Here is a 13,298-nt window from a genome sequence, read left to right on the forward strand (position 1 = left end):
TTTCAGGGTTCTGCTATTTCAGAAGTGGGTGGCCAATCCTTCTTCCTAGTCTGTCTTAATCTGAATGTTCAGATTTAGAGGAGTATCTGACAGACAAGCAATTTGTGGAGCAGTGAAAGATAAATCCCTTATTGTGGAGTTAAGATTTTAAGATTTAGAAAATAAAAAAAAAATAAATGCACAAAACTATTTCACGTATATTATTACAATCTAAATATGTACTTTATTCTTGGAAATTTATTAGCAATTGTGCTTCTTTAATTTGCCCCACTCAAGTCTTAAAATCATGGAATTTTCGGAGATGGTGGAAGTGGGGGGATTCCGTGAAGAGTCTCCTGGGCGGACCTCCAGACCCCCGACGTTTTCTGGGAAGGCCATGGGAGCAGTGTGCATGTGTGGAGAGAGAGCTGGACAAGGTTCTCCAGAAGTTCCTTACCTGTGGGCAGCACTGTGAGCAGAGCCTGGAGGAGCTGCAGTATTACGTGGGCCAGGTGAGAACTGAGCTGGCCAGCGCAGCTCTCCAGGGGACACCTCTCTCAAGCCACCTTGCTGGAAGATCAAAGACACTGTGCAGAAACTGGCTTCTGATCACAAGGACATTCATAGCAGCGTGTCCCTTGTGGGCAAAACCATAGACAGGAACTTTGAGATTTGCGGTGTCGTCCCGGACGCGGTGTGGGACTCCCTGGAGAAGCAGCAGCAGATCCTGCAGATGGCCATCGTCGAGCACCTGTACCAGCAGGGCACGCTCAGTGTTGCCGAGGAGCTGTGCCAGGAATGAACGCTGAATGCGGATTTGGACTTCAAGCAACCTTTCTTGGAGCTGAGTAGAAAATGCTGGAAGCTCTGCGTGAACAATGCCTGAGCCCTGCCTTGGAATGGCCCGTCTCTCATAGGTAGCGCCTGTTGGAACTCAACAGCTCCCTCTAGTTCAAACTACACCTCCCGCACTTCATCCGCCTCCTGGCTGGCGGCCCTGAGAAGCAGCTAGAGGCCCTCAGCTACTGCAGCCACTTCAAGCCCTTTGCTAGGCTACACCAACGTGAGATCCAGGTGATGATGGGCAGCCTAGTGTACTTGCGACTTGGCTTGGAGAAGTAGCCCTGCGCCACCATTTGGATAACAGCCAGGGGGCAGAGATCTGTGAAAACCTTCACCCTGGATGCTTGTTCCCTGTTGGAGCTTTCTGTAGAGTCCCCCCTCAGCGTCAGCTTTGCCTCTGGTTGTGTAGCCCTGCCTGTGCTGAGGAACATCAAAGTCGTGATTGAACAATGGCAGTGCACTGGGATCTGGAGTCACAAGAATGAGTTGCCGATTGAAATTGAACTAGGAATGAAGTGTTGGTACCACTCAGTGTTTGCTTGTCCCATCCTCCGGCAGCAGACAACAGATTCCAGCCCTCCCATTAAGCTCATCTGCGGCCATGTGATCTCCCGAGATGCACTCAACAAACTCATTAATGGAGGAAAGTTAAAGTGTCGCTACTGTCCCGTGGAGCAGAATCCAGCAGATGGGAAACGCATCATCTTCTGATCCTGCCCAGAAGGAATTTTGTTGAAAGGTCTCTCACCCCTGAGCTGGGAGTTGGCTTCACTGGTTTGTGTTCATTTCAGAGCCGTTAACTAAGAGCTCCTTTAGGAAGGGGTAAAAGAGGAAGGTGGACCACTTTCTACAGAGCAGCAGGTTCTTCTAGTAGAGAAGAATGCTGGCCCGGTAGCAGAGGACTTGGTCAGCAGCAGCTGTCTTTCCATCCCTCCCCTCAGCCACATCCACTCCCAGCCTGCAGCCCACAGGGGCCTGGCTGTGGCCACCTCTTTCTACTGTACAGTACTATATGTATCCATCTCCCCACTGTAAATAGTCCAAGTGAAAGCTTAATGTCATTGTTTTCTAACTTTGAATAAATATATTCACAGCCAAAAAAAAAAGTCATGGAATTTTCTAACAATAAGAGCATGAAAAATCATATTGTAAGTGGAAGGCACACTCTATCTTTTTTTTTAAATGGGAATATATATATATATATATATATATATATATATATATATATATAATCTTCCAGTCCTTTGGCCAAGTAAATTTCCTCTTGTTCTTGGCACAATATGGTTAGCACATCCAGGATTTGCTGTAATATGTCAATTCCTGGGGCTTTATTTTTTGCCAAGTTATTGAGAGCAGCCTGAACTTGTTCCTTCATCACCATTGCCTCTTGCTCATGTGTCTTTTTTCTTGAAATTATTCTGTGTCAGCCAATTCACATAATGGAATACTATGCTGCATTGAAAAACAAGAAACTCATGCAATATTATTCAAAATGGGTAACCCTGGAGGACATTATGCTGAGTCAAATATCTCAGTCAAGAAGGACAAATACTATATGGTGCTGCTGTTGTAGATAGAATGAGGTTGACATCAGAGTGGGGGTAAGACTGAGAAAAACTGGATAAATTATGTTCGTTGTATTTAAGCAGATGAGGGAGAGAATAGTTTAAAAGGAATATATTTTAGGGTATTATGATTATCATAAGAGTACGGAATGAGGGTTGCAGAATGGAGTATACTCGGAATTGGGGTGGGGGTGGAGTGGGGTGTGCAGGGAGATTGTATACCAATGAAGGTTTTTTTCTTTTACTTTTCAAGGAGAAGAGCAAACTGGGGGTGGGGTGGGCGGAGAGAAAAGTGCAACAATGAATGAATGGAAATCCAAAATCTCTGTAAATGTTCATTGAAAGTAATAAAAAAAAAAAGAGACCTTGTCTTCTCGAGTTGCCTTTTGAAAACTTCTCCTCAGCTTCTTAACTGCTTGATTTCTTCCCTTTAGTTTGGCTTCTTGGTGCTCTAGGGCAATATTCAGAGTTTCTTCTGACATCCATTTTGGTCTTTTCTTCTTCTTTCTTTTTTGTAATGATTTTTTTTTTTTTTTAGCATTCTTCATGAATGATATTCTTGATATCTTCCCACAGCTTATCTGGTCTTTGTTCATTAGTGTTCAAGTTCTCAAACCTATTTCTGAGTTGGTTTTTAAATTCAGGAGGATAGACTCAGGATCAAATTTTTTATTTCTTTAGCTTAATGTGAGCTTGCATATAAGCAGTTGGTGGTTTGTTCCACAAACAGCACCTGGATTAGATTTCACTGCTGATATTGAACGTCTTCAATGATTCCTTTCACATATGTAATCAGTCTGATTCCTGGGCATCCCATCAGGTGAAATCCGTGTGTATAGCCTGCGTTTATGTTTCTTATAAAATGTATTGGCTATAAATAGTTGACTTACAGAATTCTATCATTCTATACCCAGCCTCATGTCCATCACCAAGTCCGTATTTTCTGACTACTGTTCCTTCTTCCTGGTTCCCAACTTTTGCATTCTAGTCATGCATTATTATTAACACATTTTGGTTACATGTTCAATTGATTTTTTTACTACAACTGGTGATAGAATAGTGTCTGACTTATACATATGATAATAAATATAAGAAAAGTAATAAAATATCATAATATAGGTTAATATTTTTATTCCCTAGAGAAAATTCTAAATTTAAAAGATGATACAATAGAATATTGAAATTATCAAATGATATGACCTATAAATAAATTTTGCTGATTACTATTTAAAAACCAATATAGAATTCCATTCTGACAACTGTCAGAAATATAATCCAGATTCGGAAAACATGGAACAAGATTTTTAATGATAATATCACAAAGAAAGTAAATTCCAAAATTGTCTATTGTGCTCATCTGCAATCTGTATGTAAATCAAGAAACCATCACTTGAATTAAAGAAAGGGACAGTGAGTGGTATAAAATCAGAAAAGACATACATTAGGATTGCATCCTTCCACCATCCTTAATTCAATCGATATTTGGAACATATAATCTATGACTCTTTGTGATGACAAACTTGGTAGCAGGATTGGAAGAAAATTCACCAACAACCAGCATTATGCACATGACACAACATTGTTTATTGAAAATGAAGATAACTTTAATGACTTACTGTGGCATTTAGTATAAATTACAAGTTAACATACAGAAAATAAAACTCCCTAACTTAACCAACAGATTATATCATGATGAATGGAGAAAAGATTGAAGTTGTCAAGGATTTAATTTTACTTGGATTCACAATAGATGCAATAATTAGAAAGTAAAATTGCATGTAACATTGGATAAATCTTAAAAGAAACTTCAAAGTGTAAAACACAAGATATCCGTTTTAAGAATGAAAACAATAAATAGTGGGTCCTTAAAATAATTATTTTTTTTTAATTACGGTGTTAGGGAAATGTATTAATAATTCCATACATTTTCAGGAGATTAAACAAATCTTTCTTTGACGTACAGTGATAATATGCTTTAGAAGTGAGGATGACAACACTTATAGTCATGTATTTTAGACATATTATTATGAGAAACCAGTCTTCAGAAGAAGGCATTATTCTTGTTAAAGCACAGTGAGAAAATGTTGAATATCTACAGTAGGATAAATTAAAACACTTGTTGCAACAATTGACTCAAATTATAGGAACAATTGAGAGGATGAATCAAGACTGGACAGTGTTTCATTCTTTTGTCCATACAGTCAATAGGAATGACAACAAAGCATATAACAACAGTCACAAAACATCAAATGCTTATTAAATATTTTTATCTTGAAGAAAAAATATGAAACAAATGTCTTTCTGTCTTTCATACATTTATATAAACTAAAGGAATAATTTACTACTTGACATTTTTATTAAAGAGTATGTCTATAAATCTGAGTCTGAAAAATGACTTCTTGATATTTTACTTGACATCACTGTCAATTTTTTACTTTAGCATTATTAATTTGAGGGGTTTTAGTACAATCATCCTTTCAACATGTATTACTTTCCTATTGTTAGGTGTTATCATGTTGACCTTGATCATGACTTACAGAAAACTTATGTAAAACAGGTTGGAACATTGTCTTGTCTTTCTGCTTCCTGAAAAGTGACTGTTGTAGTCACTATGCCATTCCATTATGTTGAAGGTCTTTCTCTCATTCATAACTACACATGTATATACATATGTGTGTGTATATATATATATATATATATATATGTGCGTGTGTATATATACATATACATACATACACACATGTATGTGTGTGTGTATGTTATTGTTGTTGTTAGATGCCTTTTCCAAGGACTGGCATCTCTTTATATGTTCAAAGTATACAAGTTGAAATTTAACCATTCTTGCTTCTAAGGTGCTCCTTGGTTGCATTTCCTCCAAGAGTGACTTATGTTTGGTCTTTTGTCAGGCCAGGGGTTTATTCCATACTGTTCGCAGCATCATAATCAAAGGTATTATGTCTTCTCCAGTCTTCCTTATTCATTGTGCAACTTTCATCTACATATGAAGTAATTGAAAATATCATAGTTTAAATAAGATATACCTTAATCTTGAAATTGACACTTTTTCCTCATTAGTACTTTAAGGATATCCTTGATAATAGATTTGGCAACTACACTATGCTGCTCCCACGGATGCTGATTTAATTTTACTTCATCCAAGCCATTGCATTTGACTCTACCTTGAGGAGACAGCTCTTCTTGGTCACAATTTGAAGGCCTTCTAATTCGAGAACTTCATCTTCTGGCATTAATATGAGTAATGGTTTGCTACTGTTCATAGAATTTTAGACATTTGCTATTTCAGAAGTGCATGGTGAGTCCTGTTTCTTAGTCTGACTTAGTCTGGAAAGTTTATTGCACCTTCACCATGAATGAGCTGCCAGTGTTTGGGGCCCTATAGCTTCTACCATCACAGCAGCATGCAAGCCTCCACAGCATAAAAAACTGACAGAAAAAAGGTGGAATTTCATGATCATTACCAAAAAAGATGACCCAAGAAAATGTGGAATTTTCAAACAATGTAATTAATACCATATGCAAGCAAATTCTGGCTGAAAATAATTTAAAAATGGATGAAACAGTACATTGACAGAAAACTGCAACTAAATCAAAATGGATTCAAGAGAGATCATAAAAGAGGTGATATCATTACCAGTGTTAAATATAGACTATAACAGAGAATAATTGATATTAACTTTTTTATTGTCAAACCTCGAATTGCTACAATCAAGGATGCTTTAGGCAGAATGTTAAATGATCCAGGAGGTATCAAAAGAAGATGGAAGGAATATACTGAGTCATTGTATCGAAAGGAATTGGCAGATACAGAAGAATATAATGAAATAGCATTTGAGCCAGAGCCTATGGTGATGAAGACAGAAGTTCAAGCTGCTTTGAAGAAAATAGCAAAAAATAAGGCCCCCGGAATAGATGGTATACCAACTGACATATTTCAGCTAACAGATGTTGCTGTGGATGTGCTCACGAAGTTGTGCCAAGAAATCTGGAGAACAACCACTTGGCCAACTGACTGGAAGAGATCTATATTTGTTCCCATCCCAAAGAAGGGCGACCCAACTGAGTGTGGAAACTACAGAACAATATCATTGATTTCACATGCAAGCAAGATTCTACTGAAGATTATCCAAAAATGACTGGAACAGTACATCAGCAGAGAACTGCCAGAAGTCCAGGTTGGGTTTAGAAGGGGTCGTGGTACTAGGGATATTGTTGTTGATGTTAGATGGATCTTGGCTGAAAGCAGAGAATACCAGAAGAATGTCTATCTGTGTTTCATTGATTATGCAAAGGCATTTGACTGTGTGGATCATAACAAACTATAGCTGACTCTGAGAAGAATGGGAATCCCAGAACACTTGATTGTTCTAATGCGAAACTTATACTTGGACCAGGAGGCAGTCGTCAGAACAGAGCAAGGGAACACTGCATGGTTCAAAATTGGGAAGGGCGTACGCCAGGGATGCATCCTATCTCCATACCTTTTCAACCTATAAGCAGAGCAGATTATCCAAAAGGCACAACAAACAACACGATATCAATCCGCCACAGGAAGGAGGAACGCCCTAAAGCACTGAGGGACAGGAACTGAACCACTGAGGCAAGTGCCTTTCCAGGAAGGGGCGGGGTGGACTAGATAGCGCTCATCCTGCTGTGAAGGAGGCACAAGTGTAATGAAAGTTGGGATTGCTCATGCAAAAGCCAAGACCCGTTGGGGATGGCCTCCCACACAGGGCGGATGCTTCCAACATGCCATTTTAAAAACTTGGTAGAACATAGATTGTGAACTCTACTTCCAAGGTTTCTAGTCAGGTCTTATATTTGGCTTGAGCATTTGCATTTTTAAGTAATTCTCAGACCCTGAAGCCCATAAACTGCTAACCCCTATAAACCAACTAAGAACTGAAGTCTATAATGCAGCACCATAAGTGAGCTATATTCAGTGAACACACTGTTCATTGACTATCCCCTGTCACCTGAAACTGTTTCTGCCTCCAGGACTTTAAAAACCAGTTTCTTTGGCTTTGAGTTGTTGGAAACCTTCCTTTGTCCCATTAATCTCTATTCCCATAAACTTGTGGTTTAGCCATAGTAGTTTTATCCATCACGTCTTTTTTTTTTTTTTTGAGAATGAACATATTTATTTGTTTCAAAGTAGAATTTAAAAATGCTATGATCGATAGGTAACATGTCTCTGAAAATTGATTCCCGAAATATCATTAACAGTTCTGCAGTAAGCTCTTGATTTTTTCATATTCTTTTTTTTTCTTATAGAATGTTTCCTTCTCTTTTTTTAAATATTTTACCTTATTTATTTTTCATTTCAATGAACATCTACAGAGATTTTGGAATTCCATTCATTTATTGTTGCACACTTCTCCCTGCCCACCCCACCTCACCCCTCGCCCCTCCGTTTGCTCCACTCCTTGAAAAGCAAAAGAAAAACTCCCTCATTGGTACACAATCCCCCCCGCACCTCCCCCAATCCCAACCCCTATCCATCACTTCTTACAGCAAATGACCTTCCTTGAAGACAAGGGTATCTGTTTCCTTCTTTTTGAAAGACTTGTCATATGTTGTAGTTATTGTTAGGTGCCATCCTACTGACTATACTTCACAGTGTTCTTGCAAACAACAGAGAAAAAATGTGTCTTATCCAGCACCATCTTCAACAGTATCTGCCATGCTCAAGCTCTTCTTTACAGTCATGGCATGTAGTAAGGGCTAATTTAAGTAAAAGGAACTTCTGGCAAAGGCATTCATGAATGTTTCAAGATGGATCTCTGACTTAGGACGTTTTAGAGCAATATTCACCCAAAACGGAATTAAATTTTTTTTTTGCAAAAGAATTAGGGAGTCATTTTAATATTTACAAGAACAAATCAGCAGAACAAGATTATATCAGATAGCTGTGTACAGTAGCTGCGGCTTATAAAACATAGCAGTAATTGTACCTGGTGAATATAAAGAAAACCAAGGTAAGACTTAGATAAATTTACAACCAAGGGAGTACACAGGGGCATCAACAAATTGGAGGACACAATAAAATTCACATTTTCTACATTTAATACATAAATTAAAAATTTAAAAAATTACAGATCTCACAATGTCTTTGAGGAAAAAGAAAAATTCGAAGTCCTCTGAATGGTGGGAAAGAAGAAATCTGAAAGAGAACACTAAAAACAGTTTTACTTCACAAGACCAATTTTCTTAGCTTCTGTTTCATATATCAATAATCTCCACAATTTGACTGTAAAAACTTCTGCTTCTTCATCCAGTACGAAGGTTACATCATCTAAAATGCTCTGAGGTGAACTATGAGCCATAACCTTAGAACAAACAAAATTAACCAATGCCGCTTCTTCTTCACCTATGTATTCTATCATTTTCTTATTAATCCATGGTCTAATTCGGCGTTCCATCAATATTGAATCCACAATGGACCAATCAAGGGGATAGGCAAAGAGCTCAGGTTTGGCCGTGGGAATTTTCTCAATGAGGCTTTTAATGTGCCTGCGCTTTTCTTTTGTGTTCACTGTGCCTCTGGCAGCATTTTTATCATCTTCACCATAGTCCAAAGAAACCAGTTTTCTTTTTCGGGGTACATCGTCACTGTCTTCATCCTCAAATTTGTTAAAGACACTATCTATAGGTAGCCTCTTTCTCTTCACAGAATTAGGTTGGCCAGGACTATTGGAAGCACCCAGTTTAAGTCCTATTTTTGGCCTATGTTCTTCAGGCTGTTGTTGATCAGGTGAGTTTTCATGAGGAATAATAATACCGCAGGGAGAATCATCCGCAGGTGTGTTGGGGATTGCATTGCCACTGGCAGAGGAAACGGATGGAGCAGAGCTGATGGGTCTCAGAGTGGGTTTCAGACAAGGCTTCTGCTCTGGTTCCTCTTCCTCTTCTACCGGCTCTTCTCGTTTTTCTTCTTTTTCTTCCTCCTCTTCCTCTGATTCTGGTTCTTGCTTTATTTGTGGTTGTCTACGTCTCTCAGCCTCTTGCTCCATCCTTTGGAGCTCTGCATTTGGGTCTGGGTGTCCTTCTGCCAGATGCTGCCTAATTTCCTCCAGTTCTTTCTTTTCTCTCTTCCTGTCAAGTTCATCTGCTTCCATTTCCTTTTCCCTATCACGCAATCTTTTCTGAAGAGCACTTCCCCTGTAATACTTGGGATCATCTCTATCATCATCATAATCTTCTAAGAATCCTTTCAAAAGCTTAGCTTCTTTTGCCATCTCTCGCCTTCTTTCTTTTTCTCGCTCAGCTTCTTTTTCATATTCCCGGGTTTTGATTCGTTCACGGATTTCCCAGTGCTTAAGCCGCTCTTGATAAGCAGCTTCCTTCTCTCGGAGTTTTCTTTCCAGCTTTCTCCTTTCATACGCATCTTCTTCCTCCTCTCGGTCACGTTTCTTGTCCTTCTCTCGCGCACGCTCCCGTTCCCTCTCGCGCTCTCTCTCACGCTCTCGCTCTCTTTTCCATTCTCGCTCTCGCTCTCTTTCTCGCTCTCGCTCCCGTTCACTGTCTCGGCTCTTCTCTCTTGATCGACTCTGATCCTTATTCCGATCAGAGCTCCATTTTCGGTCTCGATCACGTTCTCGCTTCTGTTCCTTCTCTTTTTCTCGTTCACGTTCTCGCCTTTCTCGGTCCCTTTCACGCTCCCTCTCTCTTTCTCTCCGTTCTTTCTCAATTTCCTGTCTTTCTTTCTCCTTTTTGTCTTTCTCTTCTGTCAGTTTCTTGTGTGTGTCTCTGAATTTGCTGATCTCTCGGGATATTAGATCTCTTTTGTCCTCTTCCATTTCTATATCATTTATATCCTCCTCAGTGGTGAGTGGATAAGGAATCAATTGAGCCACTTCTTTCTTTTCTTGCGTTTTCTTCCTAGGAGAAGCATCAGACTCCTGTGAAGGGGCATTGAGTTCACTGGAGAATTTGCGTATTAATACTTCAAAGGCCATTTTAGTCAGTTGATCTTTTCTTTTTGTTTCTTCATCTAAAGGTTCTTCATCATCAGTAGTGACGGTCTCTGGTCTGGCATTCCCATTTGAGGCTTTCTTCTTTGCTTTCCATTCATCAAGTTGTGCCTTTGTCTTTGCATCAACTTTAACGAGGAGCTTCTTCTCTCCAATCTGCAGGTCATGTAATAACCTGAGTGCACGGAGGGTAGATTCAGGCTCCTTATACTCACAGAATCCAAACGCTTGAGGTTTTCCAGAAGCACCCTTTACCCTCTCCCAGCTTGAAACCAGACCACATTTAGCTAGGAGCTGTCTTATAAGCTTGTCTGAAGCTTTCTCGGAAATGTTTCCAACAAAAACTGTAGTAGCGGGACCACATATGGCTCCCAAATAATTTCTAACCATGGATTCTGTGGGCACTAAGACAGCTGGGGCAGGAACCATCATGCTCATTGGTACAGGAGTCATTGGAGTTCCTGGTGGTACAGGTGGAGGAAAATCAGGAAACTGTGAGGTTGGAATCCCTGGTAGAAGTGCTGGGACTCCCACAGGAGGACGATTCAAATGAGGGGGGAAAGACATTCTTCCTGCAGTGTTCCAATGGAGGTTCCCAGGCTCCAGGTTTCCACAAGCGTTCAGAAGCGAGAACTCATTTTCTCCCATAGGAGGACGATCCAGATGAGGGGGGAAAGACATTCTTACTCCAGAGTTCCAATGGAGGTTCCACGTTCAGAAGTGTGAACTCACAGGCTGCAGAGGAAACAGTACTGTCTTTGCAGCCTTCTAGGCTACAGATGTGTGGTTTTCACCCGTCAGAGGTGTTTAAATGCAGTGAGACCGGAAGTCCTTTCCTTGCGTGGCATGCACTGCGAGCCGAGGGCGGAGTAGAATACCATAGAGAAGACGCATATAGATAGTCCTCATGATTGGCTTTTCATCTACATACAGAGCCAGGATAACCATAGAGAAGCTCGTCTTGGGGCCTAGAAAGGCCCGAACTATAAATGAGGACCCACCCTACCGTATTTTATTGGAGTTGATTAAATCTTGTGACCACTTGACGCAAGGACCCACCCTACCGTATTTAATTAGAGTTGATTGAATCTTGTGACCACGGTTATGGGAGGACCCACCCTACAGTATTTTATTGGAGTTGATTGAATCTTGTGACCACCCAACGCCATCTTGAGGTCAAGGTTCTGACTGGGAAAGGGTTGACTTCTGTTAAAGGATTTCTGTCTGTTGTTTCTGTTTCAGAAATTAGAAGCCAATTTGATGTGTTCATTGGAGCGATTGACTGGGACCAGCACCTTCTTAGAAAAACTCTTAGTACTAATCTTCCTCTTGTAAGAAAAGTTGATTTCAAGAAATCGCTGGCAACAATTATAGTTATAAAATGTCTATGAATGATTGGATGAAAAGACCAATTATTTCTAAACTTTAACTCAAATTTCAAAAAAAATCGCTGACAGCCTATAAAACAACAGGGTTGATTCTGTGAAAATGCAAAAAACCCCGCTCCTACCCTAGAGTAATGAAAAGAATAATCTCAAGAGATTATCCAAGTGGCCCAGTCATGAGAATCTTTTGTCTTCTTCATAGTGAGCTTCAATTCATATTGAAGACTACAGTCCTTGACCTGCAGCAAGTGCTTCAGGTCCTTCTCAGTTTCAACTAGCGAGGTTGTGTTGCCTGCATGATGTAGGTTGTTGATTAGGAATTACATTTTTATCAGTAGTAGTTCTTGGATTGTTATGTTGTTTTTTTTAACTCCACATGTCTCTAATGCTGCAAAGCTTTACATTTGTCAATCAATAATGCAGGCTATGCCTCTTTTGTGACTTTTATTCTACTGTGTCCCTTGCCTTGACTGCATTTTTAAGTTTCTTGCTCATATATAAGGGCTTCTGTATTATAAAACAGGGCACATATTAGAAGCCCTGTTGCAAAAGATTGGTGGTTTGAGTCCACTAGCCACTCTTTGGAAGAAATATGGGCAGTGTCCTCTTATGAAGATTTTAAAACTGAGAAACCCAGTAGGAACTTCCATGGATCAGAAACTGACTGAACATCAGTGAGTTTGGTTTTCTAATATGGTAAAAAGTTGTTGTTGTTGTTGCTGTTGCTGTAATGTGCCGTCGAATCGCTTGCAACTCATAGCAAACCTATGTACAACAGTCCTAAACCCTGCTCTATGCTGTGCCAATCGCACTGCCTCTGACACACACATCCCGATTACCCCAGTCACTGAATCAATCCATCCCATAGAGGATCTTCCCCTCCTATGCCATCCCTCCACCCTCCCAAGCATGATGTCCCTCTCCAAGGACCTTACATGTCCAAAGTATGTCAGACGAAGCCCCAGAATCCTTGCCTCCAAGGAGCAGCCTGGTTTAAACCTCTCTACGATCAATCTGTTTGTTTTCTTCGCAGTCCAGGGTACATTCAATACTCTTCTCCAGCACCACAGCTCAGTGGAGTTAAAAAAAACAACATAACAATCCAAGAACTACTTTTGCTCTGACATTCTAATTAACCCTTTGATCTTATCTGTTCATGGAATTATAGAATTCATTCAGTTATTTATTTACTGAAATGCTTGTTGAACAAATACAACATATTAGGTTAACCAAGGAGAATCTCAAAGTTGTGAGAGGACAAGAGTTTATTTATTTTAAACTTTTTCTGACTTGAATTCTCATAAAACATAACTGTTCAGTTAATTGCCCAGCAACTACCTGGGTCCCTCTATTAACAGAAACCTCACTACCTCATGAGTAGGTCAATCTTTGAACCACTGAAGACTTACACTGAAATGAAATCTTCCTCCCTGCAATTTGTTATTGACTTCATTTGAACTCTCACAGCAATTTTGTTGTTACTGTTGTTGAACTCCTTTGATCCCTAACTGACCCATAGCTGACCTTCCAGTGGG

At 39.9% G+C, this 13,298-nt stretch overlaps 1 protein-coding gene and 1 pseudogene across 1 annotated transcript; one reads left to right on the forward strand and one right to left on the reverse strand.

The window, feature by feature from the left end:
- LOC102870227 overlaps positions 1–1,533 on the forward strand; it is a 22,124-nt pseudogene extending 20,591 nt beyond the window's left edge.
- A 7,060-nt stretch (positions 1,534–8,593) lies between these two features.
- Positions 8,594–10,945, reverse strand: LOC102854641 (RNA-binding protein 25-like). Its single transcript, XM_006884324.1, has one exon. The coding sequence runs from the start codon at positions 10,943–10,945 to the stop codon at positions 8,594–8,596; it is 2,352 nt and encodes a 783-aa protein (XP_006884386.1).
- Positions 10,946–13,298: the final 2,353 nt, after the last annotated feature.

This window comes from Elephantulus edwardii, unplaced genomic scaffold (assembly GCF_000299155.1).
Source record: "Elephantulus edwardii isolate Elephantulus edwardi_28Jun2011 unplaced genomic scaffold, EleEdw1.0 scaffold00033, whole genome shotgun sequence".
Taxonomy (NCBI): Eukaryota; Metazoa; Chordata; class Mammalia; order Macroscelidea; family Macroscelididae; genus Elephantulus; species Elephantulus edwardii.